Genomic DNA, 27,143 nt, shown 5'->3' with positions numbered 1-27,143 from the left:
ATATGAGACAATGAGATGGAGAAGAAATGATACACATCACACAACAGAAAACACAAAAATCTGATAATTGAGCAGCCATGAAAGCATTGTATAGACCAATGAAATTATTAATAAAATTAGAAATCTGACATATAATTCTAAAGGTAACATCATCAAGGCAATTTAAATATTTATTCTGGGAAGACAGAAGACGACTACAGATCAAGTGGATAGTTTTGGGATATCCTACATTATTTCAGGTAGGAGGGGAAAAAAAGTATAAATCTCTGTCTGGGAGCTATCTCAAGAAGTCAGATTACCTGTTCACATGCTTGAAACTGATAACTGCAGTATGAATAACAGTTTTGGCAGAGGTTTACCCAGTCTGTCTGAAAGGTTACCCCTATGGGAAATCAGTCCCCACATAGCGAGCTCCAAAGCTTTCCCACTTCTGAGTGTATGTTTTGCTAATAATTATCATATTGTGATATGAGATGAATTTAGAGGAAAGCCTTGTAATTGTTTAAATAATTTATAAAAAAGATAACATCTGTAACAGAATATGCCAAAAAGCATATGTATACCTTTCAAAATAATAAGGAAACAATATTTATATTTTGGTTGCATTTTGGAAATGTGTCAAAATTCACATATTTTAAAAATACATCTATTTTTTCAGCACTAAATTTTTTCCAATTATCAAAAATAGAGGAATATAATTTCTTTTTTAGTATAAATATATGTTCACAGTAAAGAAAAAGTGGTTTTGAAAATATTTTTTTATTCCAATTTACAAGGAATTATTAGAGTGCTCTGGAGACCCTGTTTTATAGCTCCTGTGAATTAGGGTATTTCAAAAGTATGCCTTATCACAAAAGTCAGCATTGGCAGAGTAAACAAATTTCATGAGACACGTGGAAAACCTTATGTTTATCCCCCACTTTCACTATTGGTATCTTATTTTTCCCATAACAAATGGTCTTCTAGAAATTAAATACAGTGTTACCAATAGCTATATTACCTACACTAATGTATGCCTACTTTGTATGGGGATAAAATATGTCATCAGACACATGCAAATGTCCCTTATAAGCATATTATGTTAATTATATATAGTACAAGAGGTCTTTGCATTCACTTCTTGTCAAATAAATGCAAAATCGTAGTCAACACTGTAAATATCTTCTGACTTCACTCCCTGATCGTGATATTTAAACTTTGTAGTGTATTAAAAGAATGAGGAGCTGTAAATAATTCATCAGGGTCCAATTAGACACGCAGACTGAAAATGTGAAGATGAGGTCCTAAAAAAGACTAACTATTAAGAAAATAATCATGCAGATACACTGCAGGCTGCAAGTATTGGACTTCCTAAAATAATGCACAGACTTGAGAACCAGAAGCAGTCTGCCCATAACAGCAGTCAGCATGCTGCCAAGAAGCATTAAAAACTAATTCCAACATGTTCTTATAATTTGCTTTAGAATATATGCACATCAGTCAGAAGAACAAATAAATAAAAATGTGGAAGTCTACCACACAGCAGCTATGATTTGTGTGATGGTGGCAAACAATTAAGTAGTAGCTTAATCTCACCACTATGTGGTGAAATTCCCAGGCTATATCCACACGAACACACCCTTAAACAATTTAGATGTAAACCTGAAATTAGCACCACCTAATTGTTGCCAATATTACATTAGTAATAAGAATTTATGTGCAATTTATAGAAATAAAAAGTTATGTATTTCCAGCTAGTAGATGGCAGTTTAACCTAAAAAATTAAATTTCACTTCCCCTTTTATCTCTCCATTAAATAGCTGACAAGTTTTCTTGACAGTCTTTTAACATATAAGACCTCAATAAATAGAACATAGCCAATTATAAAAAAAAAAAAAAAAAAGTTTTAAACAAAACTAAGATTTCAAGCAGAACATATGTTGCAGAACACGAATTTCATGGGAATGAAATTGCTATCTGCAAGAAGCTTAACTCTAACTTAACGGTCTGTAACAAGGAACACCCCAGACAGTTCCTTTTCTTACTTGCATCTGAATGAAGCACCATCAGTTATGTTCTGCTAAGGATTTGAGTTCTACCTACTTTTCAAATCCCAACTCAACTATTTGAAATTTTGGCCATACACAAATGAGAGTACAAGGCATTCATCATAAATGAAGAATATATAACCTGACAATGTTTGTGGATTTTCATAATATCTCCAACTAGATAACAATAGTAATTATAGAGATATTATTGTAAGCATACATCTCTCTGGAAAAGGTTCTTCGTAAGTAAAGTAATATTTTCTATAAAATATGGATGATTAGTAACAAACCAAAGGAAAGGTGCATGCCATAGAAGAGAGTATGACTGACATCTCATAGGTCATAAACATGATAGCTGGAACAAGAGGACAGGCTGAGGGAACTGGGGCTGTTCAGCTTGGAGAAGAGGAAGCTGAAGGGGGACATCATTTCTCTCTACAACTCCCTGAAAAGAGGTTGTAGTGAGACAGATGCTGGCTTCTTGTCCCTGCTGACCAGTGATAGGACAAGAGGAAATGGGGTTTGCCAGGGGAGGTTCAGGTTGGATATTAGAAAAAATTTCTTCACAGTAAAAGTGGTTAAACATTGGAACAGGCTGCCCAGGATGGGGTAGGAGGTACCATCCCTGCAGGTGTTCAAAAGGTGTTCATTAAAAAAATGTAGATGGGAATGCTCAGAACACCATGGAAAAATGGACAAGCTTTAGATATAGCAGATTTTTAAAATAAAAAAATAGCTCCAGAATATTTTTTGCAATCTTCATTTAGACCTTTATCCTTTTACCACGGATTCCTCACTTGCTACATTACAGCAGTTGATGGTAGAAGTTTATCAAATGATGGTATGATAAAATGAAATTAGTCTGCATCCTCACAGATTTCTGAAATGTTACTTATTTTGTTACAGATAATATGGAACATTTTCAGCAGCAACTCATTTCACCTATATTAATAGGTGTTATGTTAAAATAATGTTTTAATTTATTTAAAACATTTAAAATTTAAACATTTAAAATTTATTTAATTTAACTTATGTTAAAATAATGAAGTTAGTCTAATAAGTTAGCATAAGGTTTTGCAACATAATTAGTGTTTGAACTTGAAATTACCTCAAATGATTATGTCTTTCAGCTTTTTAAGAATTTTAATTTAACTTCTAACTAGGCATTTAGTTTTGAAGGAAAGTTGACACTGCCATTAGATACAAGATCACTGGACATTTATGTATGTAGTTTCTAACTCCTTAGTGCCATACAGTACTTTATTTGGAATTATCTAGAAAAGGAAGGAAAGAATTTTCTTACTCATGTTCTCAGTCATATTTTAACTTAGGAACTGAGCCACGTCTATAAGAAGGTATTTTTTCACAAACCCTTTTTTGCAAACAGCTCCAAATGGCCCATGGAAATAACAAAGCATCAGAACTGTGGGAAATCAATGTGTGATCTTTTTTTCTTTTTTTTGAAGTAAGAGTGGAACAAAACAAGTTTGACAAGCAGAGAGATTATAAAGCTCTACAAAGGTTCAGTTTTTCCAATTTTCCAAGCTGCCTGCAGTTCCAGCAATTTTCAGAAACATTATCATTAAAGAGTTACTTGAGGGACTTGTGTACATACCACTGTTATGATGTAACACTGACAGAATCACAAATATTCACCAACAAAATTTCAAGTTAAATAAACATTTCATTCATACAACCACTGTCAACCTAATGATGAATATAAATCATGATAAATGTTTGGGAATAGTCTTTTTCTCTTCTCTTAAGTATCACCCAAAACCAGCATGCTTCAGAGACTCTATGTTGCAATACAGGCATAATTAGTCCACAGACATCAGCAACCACTCACCGTGCAAAAAGAGAAGAATTTGTGTGTGTGTTTTGGAAAACACAGATGACACATAAACCTGTGTTCAGAGATTCAGAGCACACCCAAAAAGCAAACAACTATTCATCTAGAATAGTCATGTGAAAATTCAATAAACTCATCACCAACAGCTTTCTGATACTATTTTTCTGACATTCTATTAAAAAAATCTCTTTCCTGAAGCCAAACAAGTCCAGTGAGGGTCGTTCAATTAATATGATGGGCAAAGATTACAGTGCTGTACCTCAAGCCACCTTTCACTGCATTTATCTGGGAGGCAGCAAGCAAGCACACACTGTGAACAAACCCAGCAGCACTCCATAAGGCTCTAAGAACAAGTTTCAGTCCTATTTCAGGGATGATTGGTTTGAAGATCAACATAATATTATCACAAAAGCATTCTGTTATTTTCTTTTAAGGAAACAGCTCAGAATCCTTAATTTACTATCTTCTGTATGAAAAAAAGATAGCCACATGAGCCAGCTAAATAAGTTATATAAATAACTTACATAAATAAGTTATTTATATAACTTAAATAAAAATATTAAGTAGTTTAATGCAACAAAGAGGTACACTTATGATCTATTATAAAGAATACAATTATTCTGGATAATAAATACTTAATTGCTTTTCAGTATCTTACTTTTTTTGCCATTTGACTTTTCTTGGACAAATTCATTAAAAAATCACTTGAACAGATATGCCTGGTTTGGATTTGTTTTCTTTGTGGGTTTTTTTGGTAGTCTTTTTTTTCTAAGTTAGCTAATTAGAAACAAGTAATTGGAAATTCCTTTCTGAAGAATGTTGTCTTGAATCCCTTACAATCATTGGTCATTAAATTAATGCTCTTTTAAGATATATTCACCTTTTCTGTTCAACAATGCTAACAAAAAGCCACTGATAGCAGCACCAACTATGTGCTTTGATGTCACTTAAGGAATTACCTGTAAATAATGAACTGTGAAAGTATTAACTTCAAATACTAGTCATGTAGTATTCAATAAGATTACTAAATACTGTATTACTCTTTGGTATATGCAGTTATATGTTGCAATCATGCCTTTCTGATTATAATGTGCAGGTTTTCAACTTGGTGTATAAGAAGCTGGGATATTTTCAAAATTAAAGGCATAAAATGCTTTTTTAATATTTTCTGATTTGAAAACAGTGAGGTGAGAAAGATCTTATAAATGGGGTGGGTTTTTTTTTTTCATGTCACTGAGGTACAACCACAATTAATTCAGCAAAATTAACTACATTAGCCAAAAATTGCCTGCAATCCTTTTTTACATCATTAAAATTCATAGAGGTTGCTACAGCTCTGCTCACTCTGTGGGAACTTCCATGAGGCAAAACATTACTCATGGTAAGATGTGCCTCTAAACACAAAGACCCTGATTTCATTCTAATACACACACTGCCATATTGGTTATGGGTTTTGTTTGTTTGTTTGTTTTTTCCAAAAAGATGAAATAAAGTGAATAAATAAAAATAAAGCTTACAAAGTCAAAAAAAAAAGGCAAATACAGTGCTTTAATATATTTTATGTCAGTGTTGGACTGTATCCAATGAGAGCACTAGCACTACATTAATAATGAGCTGAAATGATCCATTTTAATGCCTCCTTATTCTGCAGCAAAAATTGCTAACCATATTTTTTTTTTTAGTTTTTATAAAGAGGGCAACTAAGCTATTTGTCTCCTGCAGTATGCTTTCTTTTATATTTTTCAAATTAACTCTTGGCAAAAATACAGGAACTTGACAGTTTGTTCAGCCTTGAGTACACGTATATTTTTGACACTGTACATCATATAACCAGTGGATAAATGAGTGGAGAAATGCTCGTCTGTGGGATTAGGTAAGTAATTTTGATATTTACTTTAGTGAGCTACCATGCTAAAGTAACTGGTGTTAATGAGTGTAGGCTACAGCTGTGTCTAATTGCAGGCAGGTATTTACCTCTCTCTGTCCGGGGAATAGTGGTCATCTATAACACGATGTCTGTCCATGCGGTTCAGGGTATTGTAATGTGCAGCAGTAGATCGAGTCCCTCGTGGTCCCAGATCCACATTCCTACTAAGAATAAAAGATATCAGATTCCGAGTTCTGGATGCACCTGGATCATATCCTTTTGCTGCTTTGTACAGAGAATTCTTAGGAAACGTGGTGGTAACAAGATATGTGAGCTGACCTCTTTTGTGTTCATTTACGCACACAGAAATTTAAACCCTACAGTAAAAACCCTTCTCCTAGAGAAAAACGTGCTAAATCCATGCAAGGGATAGGGCATTTTGCTTTTATTTTAAATTTTGTTTGTTCAGGAAATGTAAGGTTAACTTTCTTTTTAGTTAAAAAGGTTGATTTAGGGCAAAATTTCATTAGCCTTTCCAGACTGTGAAGGAAATATTCTTTTCTAGCTAAAAAGACAATTTTCTGTAGACAATTTTCCATAAGCTCTTGAATTTGGCTACACTACATGGATGTAAACTGCAGTAAGAGACAGTGAGAATTTCTGGCTGTTACAGTAGATTGCAGACTGCTGAAAACTTTATCATCTGAATCAAACAAAAGTTGGCTCTTTTGCACAGGAAAGTTATTCTGTAATCTCAGTAGCACAGAACCTGTAGAAGACAGAATTGCTTAACTAGGTATAAGTGGTATACACTCGTCAGGCTTTGTTAAAGAGCACAAATCACCTTTACAGTTCTGTATTATTAGAGGCCAAAGCTTTACCCATAGATTGATTTACTGCATTTCACCCACTGATAAACACTAACTTCACTTTTTCTGCTGTGTAAAATACAAAAGAATAGGAAGACTGAAAGACAATACTTAACTGTGATAATTATTCAATAATTATACCAATACTTTCAAATAGATTTGAAAATAACAGCACACATGCTTCCCTCCACACAAATTGAAATTTTTGATCAATAAGTTCTTCTGCCTTCTGCCTTTTCCCACATTATTTCCTACTGTAAGCCTCATTTTTAAAAATCACTTTTATACTATCCAGTTCTGGTGCCCTTCTTTATAACTTTGCCCTTTTAGTACCTCTCATCTTTATCCACTGTTATTTGTCAGCCCCGGATTACTGTCAACCTGTTTACCTTGCTGCTGCTGCCATGTTCTGTTTATTTCTGCATGTAAGTGCTACGAAGATGTTGCACTACACATAAACTCTTGAACTCTGCTCTCCTTTATTTCTCACAAAACTTTTCTCCACTCTGGCTTCTATGAAACCAAATAGAAATTCTACTCTGGCTAGTAAACTTTATAGCAATATTTTGTCACTCAACTAGAATAACGCAGATTAGATGGATGGACAACTCATTGGATAAGGAACTGGTGGGATGGTCACACCCAAAGAGTTGTGATCAATTGCTCAGTGTCCAAATGGAGATGTGTGATGAGTGGTGTTCCTCAAGGGCCAGGAATCACACCAGTGCTATTTTACATCTGTGTTGGCAACACGGCATCGAATACATCCTCAGTAAGTTTGCTGATGACACTAAACTTGTCTGATAGAGTCACCATGATGGAGGGAAGGGATGCCATCCAGAGGGACCTTGACAGGCTCAAGAAGTAGGCTCGTGCAAACTGCAAGCTCAACAAGGCCAAGTGCAAGGTTCTGCACCTGGATCAAGGCAATCCCATGCATGAATACAGGCTGGAAGGAGAAAGGATTTAAAGCAGCCCTAAGGAGAAGGACTTGAGGGAGATGGTTGGACCAGAAGCTTAAGATGAACCCTCAACGTGCACATGCAGCCCAGAAAGTCAACCATGTCATCAGCTGCATCAAAAGAAGTGTAGCCAGCCAGAAGAGGGAGGTGATTCTCTCTCTCTACCCTGCTCTTTTGAGACTCCAACTGGAGTACTGTCCAGTTCTGGAGTCCCCAGCATAAGGACATAGAGATCCTTGAGTGTGTCCAGAGGACAGCCACAGATATGTTCAGAAGGCTGGTGCACTTCCCCATGAAGACAGGTGAGTTGGGGTTGATCAGCCTGGAGAAGAAGAGAAGAGGCTCTGAGGTGGCCTTATAGCAACCTCCCTGTACCTGATGGAAGCCTACAAGAAAACTGGGATAGGGCTTTTTGCATGGGTGTTAAGCGATAGGACAAGCAGTGATGGTTTAAAACTTTAGGAGGTGAAATTTAGGTTAGATATTAGGAGGAAATTCTTTCCTGTGAGGGTGATGAGACACTGGAAGAGGTTGCCCAAGGAAATTGTGGCTGCCCAATCCCTAGCAGTGTTCAAGGCTAGGTTGGAAGGGGCCTTGAGCAGTGTGTTCTAGTGGAAGGTATCCCTGCCATGCCAGGAGGGTTGGACCTAGATAATCTTTAAGGTCCCTTCCAACTCAAGCCATTCTGTGATTCTATGATTCTAAAAACATATTAAAAGATAGTATAATTCTTCTACCATCTATTCTACAACTCTTTCCTGCAACTTCTCTGATTCTACAACTCTTTCCTGCAACTTCTCTGTGCGGGTTTTAACCACCTTATTTATACCAAAAATTTTAGAAAATGCAGTATAGCCTTTACCCTGCCATTGAACTTTTCAATGTGAATATATATATATATATATATAGTCATATATATGTATTAATATATATATGTTTCTAGGCCTCTTGCTACAAGAAAGATACTGAGTTACTGCAGTTCAGACAAGGGCAACCAAGCTGGTAAAGGGTCTGGAGTGTACATCCTGTGAGAAGAGGCTGAGGGAATTGGGATTGTTTAGTTTGGAGAAGAGGAGGCTAAGTGTAGGCTTGATTGCTTTCTCAAACTACCTGAAAGAAGGTTGTAGGGAGGTGAATGTTGACGTCTTCTCTCAGGGAGATAATGATAGGACCAGAGGAAGTGTCCTGAAGCTGCACCAGAGGAGGTTTAAACTAGATATTAGGAACAGCTTCTTTATTGAAAAAGCAGTCAGGTGCTGCAAAGGGCTGTCCAGGGAAGTGGTGGAGATGGAAAATATTATATATATGGAAATATTATATATATGGGAATATATATAATTATATATATATGTATATATATACATATATATATATGTATATATATTTTTTTTCCCATGGAAATATTATAGTATATATATATATGTATTCCTCTTAACAAATATATAGAGAGAGGTGAGTGGGCATGGTGATTTTTATTTTTTTTTTTTTTTTGGCAGGGGGGCAGGGGAGGGCATCAAATTGTCATTCCTCCTTTTTCAATTCTAGTCAGAGTCTCTCTTTTCTTCAGAGTCTCTCTTTTTGTTCAGGCTCCAAAAAATATCTTGTTTTTTTTTCTCTTTATAGTATTATCATCTTATTTTAATCATCCCTTTTTTGGACTTAAATAGTTAAGCTTTCTCAAGCTGTCATTTCTTTGCAAAACTTTCTGATCTTTGCTGTCTGCCGGCATAATCAAAATTCCTGACAAAACTCTGATTATATGCTTTTGTCCTGAAAACTCAGTACCATTCTGTCTGCTCAAATCATTTTCAGTAAGATTGCTACTGGCAAACTGTTCTAAATAAATAATTTCTTCTTAAATTTCTGTATTATAGCAGATTTTTACTTCATGCTACCTTTTAATAAACTACACAAGTGTACTACTTCACTTCAATGTGTAACTATTATTTCAGTAGTTTCACTCTTCTAAGGATGCTTTTGTCAGCCAGATTTACTATTTAGCAGTAAAAATTTGTCAGCTACTATGCAAAGTGGCTTTAGTGAAGTTTATCAAAAATTCCAGCAGAAAGTCTGAGGACTGCAAAATGGCTTCTAAGATACAACAGCAAAGTGCACTTCTATTGCCCAAGAGCTCCTGCCTGCAGAGCCATCAATCAATAATGGGAGACTGGCATGCAACATGCTTACTGCAGTTAAAACATATCTAAAGCAGTATATGTATAACAAATTCAACTATATATGGTGCAGATGTGACTAATAATACTTATAGCTTTGCTGAGTACACATCTATTTTCATTAGAATTAAAAAAGATGTGTTGTCTCAAAAAGTCTTCAAATAAGTTATTTGATGTGTGGGTAGGGGAATATTACATAATGTTGATTGTGACATTATAGGAAAGAGCTGAAACATTTTTCTCTGTAAATTCAAAATTATATTTAGAATTTTATCTTTAGGAAAGGCAAGAAGCAAGAAACTTTTAATGGATGGAAAGAAATACAAAACTACAAAAAATAAAAAGAAGGCCTTTCAATGATATTAGCCAAGTGTTAGTTACATGCTTGGGTAAAAGTTCTGCCCAAACTTCACACAGCATCCATGCACAAAAACACACACACACAAACAGATTTTTTTCACATTTATGTCTATATCCAAAACACTTAACCCTAGGAGTCTTAGCACAGGCAATTAAGTAGACTGCAATCAGTATAGTAGAAATCAGAACAGATCCCTCTATTTCTCATTTTTTATGTCTCATTTAAAATCTGGGCTTTAGGCTTGAAGTAGAATCTTAGCAGTTTCTGCCTGTTAGCTCTCTGTGGTGTTACAGAGTAATTTGGGATCCTAAGGCCTCACTACTGCAATGGATATACTTTAGTCTATATCTGTTAGAGGAAATGGTAAGTAAACACATAAGTAAGAGAATATGAAGTCAAGAGAATTGTAAGCTAACAAAAAAGAAAAAAGATAACAGAAAGGAAAGCAGAACAAAATAGAATCATAATCGCAGTAGAAGAAAGGGATAGACACATGTACCTGACAGGAAATATTGGATCCCACATCTTCAGCATTAAACAGTTATTGTGAAAATTATGGGCAAAGAAAATTCCAGCTGAAACACACCATCTGGATACCTACTCATATACAGTGATAAAAACTCTAGAAAACGGGCTTCATTCCCCTTTATCCTTCTGCTTCCTCTTAACAAATCTTATCCACCTAGGAAAACTATTATTCTGTTTTAAAAAGTGTATTCAGCCAATTAGCAGCCATTATCCACAATAATCTAGCTTTTTTTTTTTCTATCCACATTATCTAGCTTTTGGAAGAACTTTCCTGATCTTTGATTCAGAAGATAAATAGCTTTCAGAGGCCTTCTAAGATGAAGAGTTAACATTTTACAGTGGAAAACTGTATATGTGTCTATTCATTCTTGATTCTTTAGAAGTTTGAAAAAGAGTGCTAGAAAGAAAACTGCTGTGTGCAGGATTATGGCTCTCCCAGAACTCAGTTCTACACAGTCAAAAGGGTTAAAAACAGTCACTGACAAATGATTGCTAAAAAAATTCAAACCATCACATACTGTAAAACATAGCACTTAGTATAAAGCTTTTTGGATTAAAAGTATTTTATTTGGATAAATATTTTTATTTCCTTGGATTGGAATGTTTGTTTTGGGGTTTTTTAATGAAAACTAAGACAAAATTAGGTGAATAAATATTTTTGTGCACATCAGTAGAGTGTAAGAAAAAATATTACTGGCTTCACAGAATTTCATAAGATCTAACAAATTCATTGCCATTTGGAAAGTCTGGAGATTCAAGTATTGTTACAGGATCAATACCACTTAAATGTATATACCTACAGAATTAAATAGCTGTTTACCTTTGAGGGGGAGGGACACTGGGAGACCACGATCTCGTCCGTCCTATGCTATCTCCGTGGTGAGGGGAACCTGTACGAGAGCAATGATTGGATGACATAACTTGTTCTGGCACTGAGAGTGTTGAGCTTTGGAGATCTCTCCCATTATGTCGATAATCTAAAAAGAAATGCAAATATTCAGTTAATTTGAAAATGCACTTTTAAAATTTCCTACCGTATCTGTAGTATTTAGCTGCCTGAAAAAAGATGGGATTTGATCAAGAATGTCCTCATGCCTTCTTCTTGTTTTTTGTAAGAAAAAATACATACCTAAACTTGGTTCCTGATGTTATGCTTAAGTGCAGAAATGGTTCACGTGGCTATGTTTTAAAAATGTAGAAATACATTGCAGTGTACCAAAGTAGGCATTTATAGTATTCAATATATCAAAAGTTACCATTTATTTGTGTTTGTTAGGATACGTTAATAATAAAATAATTATACTGCCTTTTTTCACCTTAGAATAACATAAAAATTGATTATTCAATTTTTAATTAAAGTTATGTATAACAGTCTTCAAACAGATTTTTCCACAATTAAAAACTAATCCAAAGTTCAATTTTTAAAATTGGGATAGGAAAGTACTATGGGGTTTAATTCTTGGCTTCAAGAAAGATTTGTATTTCAGTTATAATTAAAAGTAACAATAAATCAGTGATATCAGATTTCACACACAGTTCTGAAATTAAATAACATGCAAATATACAAGCTAAGGCTGTGCTGAGACTGCTTTCATCCTGGACCTAATTTTGAATTAGGATAATAGAAGGCATAAATGGTCTAACTAACAGCCTTCCCAGTTACAATCACTTAAAAGGTTACTACATGGACATTTTATGTAGGCTTTTAAGAAAAATATCTTTTTAAAGTTGGATGTAATAGAGTGTCTGTCTGCATCTGATTGAAAAAGTTAAATTCTCTGTTCTCTGTGAGAAAAAAAAAGAAAGGAAGAAAGAAAGAAAAAAAAAAGCAAAATATACAGCTATTTTCTAAGAAGTTTCCCTAAATTTTGTTAGGATCAAATTAATATGCAATGATAAGAAATTGAAGAATTGCAAATCTTAATCTGATAATAATGTTTTGCAGAAATAGGTATTCTTGCAGCACTTGGTAGGTGTGACAACTGATGTGCCTGACATTTTGCTGCACATAGTAACTAAGTAGCTCTCTAAAGTTACCATGTATGAAGCACACTAATTAGCATCCACATTAATAAAGCACATAAGGACAGAGGACAGACAAATAACCTGATTAACCTGCAATGCAGAGATAGCAATGTTAAAAAGCTTTAGGACAGTAGCACCAAGCTTACACGGGAAGCTTAACAACATGCCTAGCACCATGTTGTTAAGTGGCTATACACCCACAAGTGGCTAGAACTGTAATAAATATATTTTGCAATCAACACTGGAGTTCTTCTAAGCCCTAAACAGACTTTAAAGCTGCTATTGATTATTGATTGATGAAGGGATATGGCTTGACACTCCTAACTTGAGAACTTAATCCTCTCTAGAATGTGACTGGTTTTGCTTGCCTGGGATCCTCTCTCAAGACAGGTGAAATTCCCAAAATTACGGTGATGTTCTCAATTCAAAAAGGTATGATTTGACTTACAAGTCAAAAAATATTCCATGTCCTGGACATAAGTGTAAGAAATTGTTGTAATATATGTTAATGAATTTGTATTCCTAACCAGTGAAATTCAGAGGTAAACTGAGAAAGAAGTGAATATGGGGCTAGACAAAGCAGTTGAGACATACAATTTTCCACTGTTTCAGTGTGAACAAAACAAGGCCCTAACGGGACTAACTTCTGTCTCAAAGATAATTAGGAATATAAGTCTTGTTCTTAAAACAAGACTCTGCCAAGGCCAACTAGGCACCAAAAGAACATGAATATCTGCAGAAGGAGAAAATAAAGATGTCACAACCAACAGATAAGGGGGAAATTATGGCTAGGGTCTGATATAGCCCTGTAACAATAAAATGAAGCCAGCAAAATCAAGAAAGGTAAAAAAGTTCAAGCTTGAGGAAGACTTCTTACTTCATCCAAAGACCCCCTGACAACCCCCAGATATCTCCCCAAAAGAAGACTCTGCCTACATTCCGCCTACACTCCGCCCAGACTCCACCTTTCATGAACATTATAATGACATGATGTAATCCCTATGAATATGTATGTAAACCCACCTCCTTTTGAATATTCATATAATTGTAATCAATAAAAGTTAATCCTAGAGTTTTAGATTCGTGCATGTGAGTGGAGCAGAGACTTCCCATGCACCCAGTGCTGTTTTGCTCATTGCAATTTCAGTTTTATTAATTAAATAAAACCATTAACAGAATATTGAGTCTTGGTCATTTTTAACATAAGGTTAGATAAGGAAAATAAATATATTTTCTTGCAGAAAGAAATTATAGACTTTAATAAGAGTTTATAAGTGCAACCTGACCAAGGAGCTGCTATTAAGCAAAACAGAGTTATTTATGGCAGTAGTAAAATAGGATAAACATTGGAATCTGCTTGCAGCTATAAATATTGAATTGTTACCATAGAATCAAAGGCTCTATAAGTATGGCAAGCCTCTTAAATCAACATACAGAGCACGTATGTGATAATCAGTATAGAGATATAGAGTGAACACTGCAACATGACAGTGAAAGAATTTTTTTGAGACAGGAGTCCTCAGTTGTTTTGAGAAGTGAAGAAAAAATGAGTAATTTTTTTTCATTCTTCAAAAACAGAATAACTTTTGCAAGTTAATTAAGAATTTCTTCAATGATTGCTAAATCTTTTTCTTATCTACTTGACTCTAACTATTCTCTGAACACATATCTTATTTGTATTCTTATTTGCTCCTGAAACATCTTTCCATCTTTTGCACAATGAGAAAAAACTACCCCTATAAATGCTTTTCTTCTCAAGGTTGGAGACTGCATTCTTCTACTTGGAAAAAAGCTCTTCTCTAGTGAGACTTATAATGCAGTTTATGCAGAATTCATTGCCTTATATTCTCCTAAGATTCATATGTTGAAACATATCTCAGATTCCAAGCGTTTCAAAAAATGATGTAGTGCAGATGAGATATCAGTGTAGAACTGAATTTGAAACACTAGAATCAGATTTAATATTTAAGGCTTACAACAGCAATAGGTGAGATTTTGGTGATTAAATGGACTTGACAGTACATGTCTCTGTCCATAAAGTCAGACTCAGTAGGTTACTTGCACTCACTATGTTACAGCAGGTTCAACATAGACTACGAGGAAGTACCCAGGAAGAAAACTATTTAGAAATTATAGACCGTATTAATTAAACTTTGTTAACTGTAATAACTTTGGTCAATAGAAGATAATAATAATTACAAAAAAACCAACAACAACGGTAAAAAATGCCACTCAAAAACCACAAAAAACCAAAATAAATTAAAAAGACACTAATCATCTTGCTTTTCATCAACATGTATTTAGTATTAGGATAATGTAAGTGGTGCTTTTTAAAGGGCCCTGGAATTTTCCGAAAATCAATATAAAAATACTGTATTGCTTTTACAAAGAAGTTGGTAAGAGCATCCTAAGGGGCACATGAAGATGTTGATGTGCTCCCATAAAGAACTGGTGATGAAAGACAACTTAATGGGGACTAAAACTTACTGTTGACCTGAAGAAAGCCTAAAGGAAAGCTGGGGAGAGAATTTTTACAAGGGTGTGTAGTGACAGTACAAGGGGGAAGGGTTTTAATCTGGAAGAGTACAGGTTTAAGTCAGCCTTAAGGAAGAAATTGTTTAGTGTGAGGGGGGTGAGACACTGGAACAGGTTGTCCAGAGAGGCTGTGTATGCCCCCTTCCTGGAAGTGTTAAAGGCCAGGTTGGATGGGGCTTCAAGCAATGTGATCTAGTGGCAGGTGCTGCTGTGCATGCAGGGGAATTGGAGCTAGATGATCTTTAAAGTCCTTTCCAACAGAAACTATTCTATGATACTATGAAACAACACTTTCTTTCATAAAAATGAAGTTTATCAAGGATGTCTAAACAAGATAAGATCCAAGCCACTAGCATTTGCGAACAGTGATACCTCAGTGATGGAATTAAGCTTGCATGAATAATTCTTCCAAGAGATCCTTGAACTTTTAAAAAAAAACTAAAGAGAAGAATACTATGAGAAACAGACTAATAATCTAAACATTTTATCAGCAGGAAGTTAAATTAATAGATCAAAAGTACCACAGCAGTGACAAAGAGCAACTGCAATATATTAAAAGTAAATGACGATGCAAGGACTTGTAGCTTACAAAGTTCACTCTATTTCAGCAAATATGATATAACACAATCTTGCTTAGAGATGTTACATTAAGAAGGATCCTCCATTGTTGGATTTCTTCCTATCACCAGCTTATCCAAAGTTGAAGTCATTGAACCTTATGGGACTCTTAACAGAACAGAAATATTAAAAAATGTTGTGGAGAAAGAGGAAAGCTCAGCTTGATCAGGAACATGGTCAACTCAGACTGCATGTATCTTTCATAGAACCACAGAAATATAGCACAGTTTGGATTGGAAGGAACTTTGATAGGCCATATAGATAGTCCACCCTTTTGAAAAAAAAGAAAGAGTATATTAAACCAGAAGAACTCTTGTTCTTAATGGTGTGTGGTGTTTCATTCACTGGTCAAATACTTTGAATAAGCATTAATTTTATGGGAAGGATCACTGAGAGTACCTGACAGATGTTAGCAAACACACTTGATGTGATGCAGTATTTACATGGCAGAAGGAAAAAGAGCAAAGTGAAGTGTCATGTTAAATAAAACCTGAAAATACAAAATGAAAGAACTGGGGTAAGTAAGGAAGAAAGAAAACAAAGAGAGACAAATGGCTTCATGCAAAAAAGGCATATATTTAAACCAAGACTGTGATGAGTATGCAAATGAATAAAAGAACCTTAAAAGAGCAAAGGATGTGGATAAGACAAGGATAAATCAAAAGACTTGCAAACATAGTGACAGCAGAACAACAAAAAAAAAAGGCAATAAATAAATATTTCAAAACTAAAAGAGCATCAAACTTTCCCACCTACACAGTCTCAATTAAAATTCAACTAACGTGTAGAATTTTCAGCAGAAATCAAAAAGATAAAAGACCCTAAAGGAACTAAATATACATCAGAAACTCAGGTAAGGGAGATAGAGTAAATCACTGATCTGTAAAGACCATAGTTTTTCAAGTTCTTAAAAAAGGACTTTATGGAATCATTAAACTGTAAATTTTTCACAAGAATCTCAGAATTAAATTGTAAATCTTTCAGAAGAATCGCACTGATGTTCAAGTACCTGGAAAGATGGAAAACTCTTTTCCAGGACAACACAAATATTGGGCACTCTAGACATATACCAATCAAACCTCCTTCTTTTTTCTCTCTATTATTAAATTCCAAAGTTAGGTTGATATGTTTCTAATTTAGCTGACCAACAGGAAGATGACAGTCATTCCCATTGGGAGGACAGGCAGTCTTGAAGCCCTAGTAGCTACCCAGCTCATACAGAAAGGTAATCAACTTAAAATGAAAGTACAGTAAGTAGGAACTACAGACCCCTGAAGATCACTGCCTCTCTGCTTCCCATACTTCACACCATTTTGACCACATATCCTTCCTGACTTCTGCCTGTAGTACAGTGAATAGGAGAGTGGGAATATAAAATTGCCCTAAAAATTTAAAATATCTTTCTAATGAAGGTAGTAATCTGAAAATCAAGCCTATTTAGTTGTCTTGCATTGACAACATTCATTCAGTCTCTGGTAAAACTGCTGAAACCTTGGAGCAAAACCTTTGATCAGAGGTCAACAAAAATCTGGATGTTTATACAGAAAAGATAAAAAATAACCTTTTGGGTTCCTGTTTTACTGTGGAGGAACTCCAAGTTTGAAGTGTACCAACATGAACAAGGACATCTTGTGCATAAAAATGTCTGCTTTACATATAATCTTAGTAAGAGACTTACAATGAACCACAGCCAATAAGCCTGCTAACATTATGACTTGCTGCAATAATAATACTTGTACATTATGTTAGTTTAAAAAGGGCTATTGCTAAAATGTACATATTGTTTAATTTTTAAAATCTGTTATCCCATTCTTCAGCAAGCACAAGACCTATCACAAAGGGACAGCAACACAGCAGAGTCAAAAATTAGGAAAGCTGAACAGATAACCATGAAATATTTGGGAATACAGATATTACCATGTAGACCCCACACATCTGACAAACACATCCAAGCTTGGACTAGTAACAATTTTTAAGATGGGACTGTGCAAAATCAAGTAATTAGGAAGCTCACTAAATATTTGGATTTATCAATGGTTGGCTGTATCCCGTCTTGCAATACCTGTATTTTCTTTTTACCTTCTTTTTTACCTGTATTCCCTGGCCCAGCTGTCTTCTTCTGATTCCTGTTTCCTATATACCCCTCTTTAGCCTGGCAGCAGCATGTACTATATGTGGTGTAAAAGCTCCACAAATGCTGGTGGATGGCTGCATGGCAGGAGCAAGCTTTGACCAACCAGCTGATCACTCTCTGACAACTGCTGCACAGAGCAGGCAGCACATCCTGCTTCACATTTGTTGGGCAAGGTACAAAAATCACTGTATATGTGCAACTTTGCCAGACCTGGCCCAAGGGAATGAGACACTAACACAGGCTACTCTAGCTGGGTTTAAAATGTCAGTAGGGTAGCAGGGTAACCAAGTACACACTTAGCTGTGCAGCCTCCTCTGTGCTGGTTCCAGTAGCCACCAGCACTGGTTTAAAGGTGGCACGGCTGCACCCCGAGTGTATTCTCTGCTGAAGTCAGAAAAAGCATATGATTCTCTGAATTTATTATTTTCTGCTACATTTACAGAATTGTCTTTTCTCTTACAAGAGGAGGGAAAATACTCTTTCATATGACAACTTTCATCTCAAATAGTCATTAAACTCCCAATTCCAAAATTTCTTGCAAAACAAATCAACTGTTAAGATTTCATTATGGCATTAGACCTTTAGCAGTGTTGTTATTTTACTATGAACTTTTAAAGAATATATCAAAGCAAAAGTCTCTCAAAAAAATCAAACACTTCTTTGCAATTAATAAAAACCTCCCACATGTGTTTGGTTTTTTTTAATTTATAAAAACAACAAGGAAACTCACACACTGATTTTTTTTCCCTTTGTCAGTAACTTTTGGAGCTAAATATGCGATATCCATAATGTTTATTTTGTGTCTTTTGGATAAACGCATGCTTAGGTTCCACTTATTTTTCATCAGAAAAACAATACAAAATTCATAATAATAAATTATATACCGGAAAGAAATACTGAACATAGAAGATAAGATCTAGACAGCAATACCTGAAACAACACCAATTCCATCATCACAGTCATAATCAGAGACTTCACTGTCACTGATTCTTTTGGACCCTGCAAAAAAAATTAAAAATATCAGAAATGTATCATTTATTCTCAGATAATAATACCTAAATAAATGCAAGGATTTCATACTAGAGAATAAGGCATTAATATAAACATATAAAAATAAGATTAATGTTATATTATTGTGACTCTATTAGTGTACCAACTATTTTCAGCTAAATATTTAATGTAATATACAATATATAGGCTGTTCATGTTCCAACTTTTCATATACAAAGCACAGTCCCTCCCTGAAGAAAAAACATTAACAGCATGATATTAGATGGATGTAAGATTTTCCTTTAGCATTTCAGTAAGTGTTATCAGGAGCACACGCAGCCACACAGAGAAAGTGTGTCCTGAAAAACAAAATCTCTGTGTTATATTTTAGAGGAAGCAAACTCATAAATGCCCCATAAGAGGACACCTGTCAAAAGAGCTGCAGCTTGGTTGGCCAGAGCAGATTCCACATCCACAGTTGAGCCAAAATGTAGATCCCGTAGGACAAATAGATGTGTCAGCTTGTGTTTAGCAGAATTTCACTTGTGCCTTCTGCAGCATCTTTTAAACAGCGTTTGATTGCTGACATCAGGATTAAGCACTTCCACATTAGTGATAATTACTCATTTACTTGTTTTAAATGTGAAAATCTCTGTTCTTCAGCAACACAGTGTTTGTTCTAATTCTCTGGCCATCTTAAAATAGGTGAAGAGGCTTTATATAATGAAAAAATAATGAAGAGGCTTTAATCAGATTGCCACCAAATCTTCAATCATGTGAAAGATTTTTTTATTTCTACCACAGGATGATTTATTCTGAAAGACACACACACAAATACAAAAAGGGGTAGTAAACCTAAAGAAGCTCCAGCACAAGACTGGATTATGTTCTGCTTGGGTGACTGGCACAGAAGGATCCGCATCCTGCTTTCCCAACAGAAAACTGGGAGAACAAAAATTAAAAATTTTCAATTTAAGTTCTAAAAATTATTTGAATCTTAATAACTGCTGTCATTTTTCAAACTGTTTAATATGTCTAGGGGATAGTGAAAGATCCTTTTTTAGCAGAAAGAGTATGCTTACAGGATCCATATGCAGAAAGTTTTCCATGTTGCATTCTCTTAGATTTCAGCAGGCAAGGGTCCTGGCAGCTGATGCTACTCCTAAGGCTATTTACCACTAGTCATTTATCAACCCATTCTCCACAAATTCATATAATGTCTTTTTGAGTCAAGGTATTCTCTTGGCCTTTATTATAGGCTGCATCAATAAGTTCTGCAGTTCAATTTTGCATTGTGTGAAACAGACTTCCTCTGGTTTATTTCTATTACATTATTTCAGACAGAGCCCTTCAAGCTTTTGTATTCATAGAAACCTGAACCAGTATTCCATATTCTCCTGCAGTTATCTCTTTTTTGAGGTGAATTATTGGTGTTTAATTAATTTGTATATGCAAACGGTTCCATAATTCTGATTTTTCCAGCTGTATTTGTCTGTATGCTTTCTAATTCTTCTATGCCTTTTATGAGAAGTCAGAAGTGATTGCAGCAATCAAGATGTGGGTGTATGAATTTATAAACAAGACTACAGACTATTTCTTTTGGCATAAAAATTGCTCTGTTAAAAATTATTCAACTAGAAAATGGTACAAGTGTGATATATGCTAATTCTTAGAAAACACAATCTAGTCTGCCATTACATTATGCAGTTTCAGTAGAGCAATGTTAATTATTGTTATTTAATTGCAGTAAAGGTTGAGGGTTTCCTCATATAGAAGAAATTAAAACAAGTACAAGGAAAGCCATTATTTGGTTTCCTATGAACTGCAATTCTTACATGGTAGAATTATTAGTTCAATTTATTATAATAGTTTAGAAATAGACTTTTTGCAATAGGGTGGCAGAAATGTATCTTTGAATTCAAGAAATAGCAAGAAGTAAAGCCTTTCTCTAAAACAAAAACTAGCAAGCAAGTGATCACAATTAATACTCAAGAAAACCTAAATGATGAGGGCAGGAGTGAAGAAGTTTTCATCCTAACGGATTTTCCAAAGATCATGATTTCTAAAAGCAGCTAAGTCTGACAAGACCAATATTCAATACAATTATTTCCTTAATTATAGTATCACAGAGGCCCAATAAAAATCTCCCTTGCTTCCCAAAGAAGTAGCATCTATTCCACCTGTGGTGCTGTTCCTGCAGCCATTTTCAGCAGCTTTCTCCTGGTGTGATGCACGTACCAGCAAGCAAGTGGGATTAGACTCCATTCTCCTTAGCCACTAACTCAACCCCAAGTCATTAAATGAGGACATGAATTATGACCAAACATGAAGTAAAGGAACACTTCTAGTTTGACTGGGATTTGCAGGGGAAGAAGCCCTCAAAATGAATGCAGAGCAGTGCTATTCTGGCCTCTGGTAACCCTGGTGCTGATCTGCTGGTGGGACTGGATGATGTGCAGAGATGCCAATAATATCAGCCAGGTACAGCTCAGAGAGAGAGGACTGTGGAATAGGAAGAGGGGGGCAAATGAACAGTTTGGTGATGCTCATCACTTGGTTGCTTGGCAAGGCAATTTGTATCATGAAACATCTAAGAGCCCTGAATCAACTATGATTTGAACAAATGTCATTTACTCATCTTCTAATTCATCCTTATGAATGAATCTAATTACGTACAATTGAGATGGATTTTTATTTATGTTTATATTTACAGCTAAGTGCATCTGTCTTAACCTATTTTTAGAATATTATATTCTGTGCTCTGGGGAAGATTTGCATCTTTGAGGACAAAAATAGTCAGTTGTCACAGTGGGCTCTAGACTTCCCAGCTGCATAGCTAGAATTACATGTTTAACAGTCCCAGGATACATCTGGCAGGAAAGAGAGACTAAAAAGCTTCAATGGACCACAGGTTTAATAGACTGGGGTCTGTCACTCTCTCTGTCCCTTCAAACCACATCCACTTTTTCCAGAAGCTCCTAGAATCTAAAATCCAAATAATCTTCTGGGATCTAGAGACCTTTTTCTCTTTTTATATACAGACCTCCCTTTTCATCCAATCTGTAAGGAAGAGACAGGGCATGGGGAAAGTGAACAAGAAAAGATTGAGATCTGCCCTAGGGATGGGAGTAGAGAAAGAGTCTAGGGAATAATCAGATTTCAGGGCTTTCTTCAAGTGCCTTTGCTACAGCAAAAAGGAGAGTCTCTGGTAATAGCTGACATCCATTAAATATGAAAGCTATCTGTAAGATGAGATATGAAGCTTTTCGGATCAGGTCTTCTATTCTATCTCTGAAAGCAGAACCTACCATTAAGCCAGTTCTTCCAACAGACTTAAACCAACAGAAAAAAATCATGTTTAAGTAATTTCTCACAATTCTTTATAAATGTATATCTGAAAGATGGTTCAAAAGTCACAAGAAATTTGAACTACAATTAACTACTTGGCTTCACTTTTGGAAATCCAAGTTTTCAGGAAGGACAGAGTAAGGAAAACTTTAAATATGTAATGTCAAAAAATAATCCCTAGAATATATAACTTTTGTAAAGGAATCAACTAATTTTTATTTAAAATGTCTTCTATTAACTTCAAGAATGGAACAAACTTGAAAGTGCACAGGTCAAAATCCTTTATGGAAATGCGTATTTGAAATACCAGTAAAATTGCTGGCAGCTTCATTTGATATTTCTTATAATTTCTGCAAGTGTAGTTTATTTGCTACATATTAAATTTAGATGATAATTTTCTTTGTAACCTATTGACAATGTAAATCTGAAGATTTAGCCTTCAGTCCCACCTTAGCCAAGTCTTTTCAAAATATTACTTCATTATCTAAGTAATGTGAACCAATATTTATAAAACAGAGAAAGAACAATTCATGGTTGATCTAGAAAATTTAAGAATGGAGCTTCTCACAAATTATTCCAAATTAATATTGCTAATGAAACTGTTAGCTAGCATTTTAATGAATAGCTTAAGTTTTTGACAAAGATGTTGTATAGTACAGAACTTAGTAGTTCAAGAGTAAGATTAAATCCACCCTAACAAATTAAAAATTCAGTAAAAAGTTAAAGCATATAACACATGGGCCACAGGGTGCATCTTATAAATGCATTGTTGCCAATAATTTACATAGAATTAAGTTTTTCCATGATGGTTTTTAAACATGAGAAACATCATTAATTCTCACTGCCATTGCATTGGAATATAATTTATTAATGGAATATTCTTAGGAATATTATTACCATTTTGTTTCATACCTGGGTGGTAAGAGATAATACAGACTTTTGAATGGCTCCTACCAGGGCTAATGATTACTGCAGACTGACAGCAAAATGAACCCCGTGCTGTATGATTAGCTATGTAAACCACATAAAAATTCCTTATTTCAGCATAAGTTCAACCCCAGTGAAATCAAAAGGTAATTTTTATTCACTTTAGAAGGTTCTGATTTTATAGCCTTAAACTCTCAGTAAAACAGCTTTCCAAGCACCATCAGAACTTGATTACCCTCAGCATTCTCCCTCCCTACAGCACCTACCTACTGCTTCCTCCGTGCTGCTGCACAAGCCACTATTCCACCCAGCATGACACTTCTGCAAGATCATCTACACACTAGAACTGGAAGTTTATAGCATTTGTGCTGTAACTTTTATTGTAGGTCTGAGTAAAAAAACCACCACCTAAAAACCATTAAGACCTTTATTTTGATTTCTCTTTAAAAAATACTTTCTTTTTACATTTTCTCTATTTTACTACTTTTCCTGTTTGCAATTTTACTTTCTGTTAGGCAGAAAAAGAATTTAAAATACCATCTTTTCTTGGTGTAAAAACGTCCTAATTTTTTCATTTTCATGGCTAGCAGTAATGCAAAGAAAATGAAATGTTTTAAAACAGAAATATTTGATTACATATTGTGAAGTAAATACTTATATTTTTGCTAACCAACAGTGTTGGTGGCCATGGAAAGCTTTAGCAACTTCTGAATAAAAATAATATGAGAAGAAATTTTTAGAGAATCTTCATTGTATGTCCCATGTCCACCAGTTTAAAAGGTATTTGAGCAAAACATTAAATAACATGCTTTAACTTTTGGTCAGTCCTGAAGCAGTAAGGTAGTTGGACTAGATGAGTGTTGTAGATCCCTTCCAACTGAGCTATTCTATTCTATTCTATTCTATTCTATTCTATTCTATTCTATTCTATTCTATTCTATTCTATTCTATTCTATTCTATTCTATTCTATTCTATTCTACCCTATCCTATTCTATTCTATTCTATTCTGTTCTACTTCAGAAGAATCACATCTCTCTCCAAAGCAATATTCTAAAAAAACTGGGAATCTTCCAAATGAATGAAACAATATGCAATCATAAATAATTTCTTGTAAAGCTACTGAAGTCTGTGGAGAGATCTGAAAGATATTCTGACTTCCACATAACAACTGAAAGTTGGCACAGAGCTGTGCTCCACTCTATTAATAATATTCAGGGGAAAAAATGCAAGATATAATACCTTCTGTGCTCCATATATTTCTCATCAAGATTTATGATATATAGCTCAAGAGAACACCAATGCATGAGGTTTAAAACTCTCCTAAAGCCTCTATGACCGACGTTATCAGAATGGATTAGGACAGGTGATAGAATGAGAAATAAAATTTAGGTGAGTCAGCTTAAATACAGAAAGACATGACATATTTATGGCTTAGAAATTCTCTGTTTTTCTCATAGAAAGCAAAAACAACAAAAAAAAGGACAAATACAGACCAAGCTCCTGAGCTGGGGGTACTGTCCCTTACAATGCAGGAAGCTTTTACAAGGTTTTGTGAAATCCTTGGGGAAACAAAGTGTAATGAAGCGTGCTTATGAGCTCCTTGCCTGAAGCTCACAGAAGACCTTCACAACTACTTAAAGTAACTTAGCATAGCCTGTAATTTTTCTGTGTTCAAAGCTGTCATACAAGCAACAGTAAAATCAGTCTCACAACAACAGTTTGAAGAAAATTCATCCAGGCTGTTCCTGAGGGTTCTTAGTGTAAGCTAATTTCTCATGCAGTCCAACTGTCTCCATGTCAATCTGTCACTTTATCTTTTTATTTATAGTGATTTTTTTTAAAGTTTTGACTATTTTAATCTACATCGACTGAGGAGTATACCAGATTTAACTAAGTTCCAACAGATCTTTGAAAATGGTTGCTGGATAGGAGAGACACAAATCAAAACACCTTCATGAAAAAGAAACATCTTCAAGCTAAAATTTTTTGGCTAATCCACATGTGCACGAGTCCAGACAACCCACAGGAAACATGGTCTTTCCATGTGAAGATATTATAAAACATGAGAAGAATGTAAGATTATTTCAATAAAGAATGGAGAAGAACATGGGAGACTAAAGGTAGATGTAGAGGAAACTGGGTGTTATTAGTATTACTCTCAAGAAACATCCTGTGCGTTTTTGTTTCACTCCACCATACTATTGGAATTATTTTCCTAACAAAGTATGTTTCAGTTTTTAAACACAAGTAAAAGATTCTTAGATTAAAAGATTGTCAAAGTGATTCCCATAATTAAAACTGTAGGAACTGCAAAAAGTGCCACATGAAATCCACTACAAAATTTAAGCTTGCAAAAACTGTACATTATGAATTTATTTATATTTAATTAAGGCAAACTTCTCAGCTATAGCAACTGGATTTGTAACTGAGTATTTAAATGAAAGAGAAATTTTAAAAATATTTATCAGTATAAATACTAATTTTCCACTACTTCACTTACCCCCATGTCTGTATTCGGAAAATACTTACACTTGTTCTCAAAAAGACATATTACAACAGTGTTCCTTTAAATATAGGTTAAGCAAAATATAATTTTCTAGTATAATTAATAAAGCTTACTATGGTTTACCTACCAAAGCTCTACCTAAAATAAAGGCAGGCAAAGCGAGTCTGGTGTTACAATACACCATAACATCAATAACAAGATGTTAAGAATAGAGAACAAAAGACAACAGAAGGCCTATGACTGAAAAGCAGACAAGAAAAGCCAACAAACACTTAAGCTACTTAGCATCTACACAATAGGTAGCAAAAGCACACCAATAAAATAGCAAATTCCATTTTGCATATACATGGAAGCAATAAGCACTTCTGGCATGCTGAAAATTTACCTGAATTATATGAATATAAGCCTTTATCTGGAAAACAAATATTGAAATGAAGTACTGTCAGGGAAAAATACATGAATCAACACATGTAACAGGGATGATTAGAACATTAATCTTCATTAGAATTACAGCTGGAAACTGAAGGTTTTTATATTGTAGGCCACATTCATTCAAAATAATAAAACTGAAGCAGCTAGGAGAAATTAAACTACAAAAATGCCAGTCAGGTCTGGATGAACATTTAGACACAGTAGTCATTAAGGGTCAGATAGAGTCCTCTCCAGGTCTGAAATACAACTGGACAAGGTGATCCTGCTTTGGCAGGGAGGCTGAGCCCACTGATCTCCAGAGGTCCCTTCCAACCCCTACCATTCTATGATTCTGTGATTTATTATAAGTAAGGGCTTAAATTTTAGGGGCCAAATGTCTACTAAACTAGGCCTATAACATGAGCCTTCCAACACGTGATTTATTGTTTGCATTCCTTAAGTCTGGCTGGTTTATGCATCTTAGCTTTCCATAAAACGATACCATTTTTTAAAAAACTTGACAATATAATAGTATGCAGACTTCTGGACAGTTATGGAAATGTGAATTGTTACTTTGAATTTGCAAATTTTGTAAATGTGACTTCCCTTATATAAGATGAAGAAGCCAGTAAGTGAGAATAAAAATAATAGTATCTAGTTATTAATGAGACATTATTAATGTTTTTATTCCTTACAGTTGAGCAGCTCACAGACACCTTCTTAAATAGTAAAGAGTGACAGTCCATGACTAAATAATGCACCTACAATAACTGGATGTGACAGAGGAAAAATTAAATTCCAATTCCTTACCAACTGCTCTTGTTAAGAATTCACTGGACGACTAGGCACCTTCTGGCAAATCACACTTCTCCTGACATTTATGAATTAACTAATTTATTAGGTAGACTATATTATTAAATCATCTATTTATAATTTCAGTATTTTCAAATTAGGTTTCTTCATAAAGGTAAGTGATTTTTATGACTTCTGACTCCAGAATTCCATTAG

The 27,143-nt window shown here is 34.7% G+C and overlaps 1 protein-coding gene across 40 annotated transcripts in view; it reads right to left on the bottom strand.

Annotated features, from left to right (window-relative positions):
- RIMS2 (regulating synaptic membrane exocytosis 2) overlaps positions 1 to 27,143 on the bottom strand; it is a 421,007-nt gene that overhangs the window by 146,277 nt on the left and 247,587 nt on the right. For 20 of the 40 annotated variants that reach the window (XM_071738120.1, XM_071738122.1, XM_071738159.1 and 17 more), the window contains 3 exons: positions 18,883 to 18,951; positions 11,461 to 11,617; positions 5,854 to 5,970 (listed from right to left, as the gene is read on the bottom strand). In XM_071738120.1, the coding sequence (XP_071594221.1) occupies positions 5,854 to 5,970; positions 11,461 to 11,617; positions 18,883 to 18,951 (343 nt within the window). Of the gene's footprint in view, positions 1 to 5,853; positions 5,971 to 11,460; positions 11,618 to 18,882; positions 18,952 to 26,109; positions 26,137 to 27,143 lie in introns of all 40 variants that reach the window. The other 20 variants (XM_071738123.1, XM_071738137.1, XM_071738126.1 and 17 more) reach the window with 6 other exon arrangements.

The sequence above is a fragment of the Heliangelus exortis genome, chromosome 2 (genome assembly GCF_036169615.1).
Source record: "Heliangelus exortis chromosome 2, bHelExo1.hap1, whole genome shotgun sequence".
NCBI lineage: Eukaryota > Metazoa > Chordata > Aves > Apodiformes > Trochilidae > Heliangelus > Heliangelus exortis.
The sequence above is the reverse complement of the archived record's forward strand: the minus strand, read 5'-3'. Positions and strand labels throughout refer to the sequence as shown.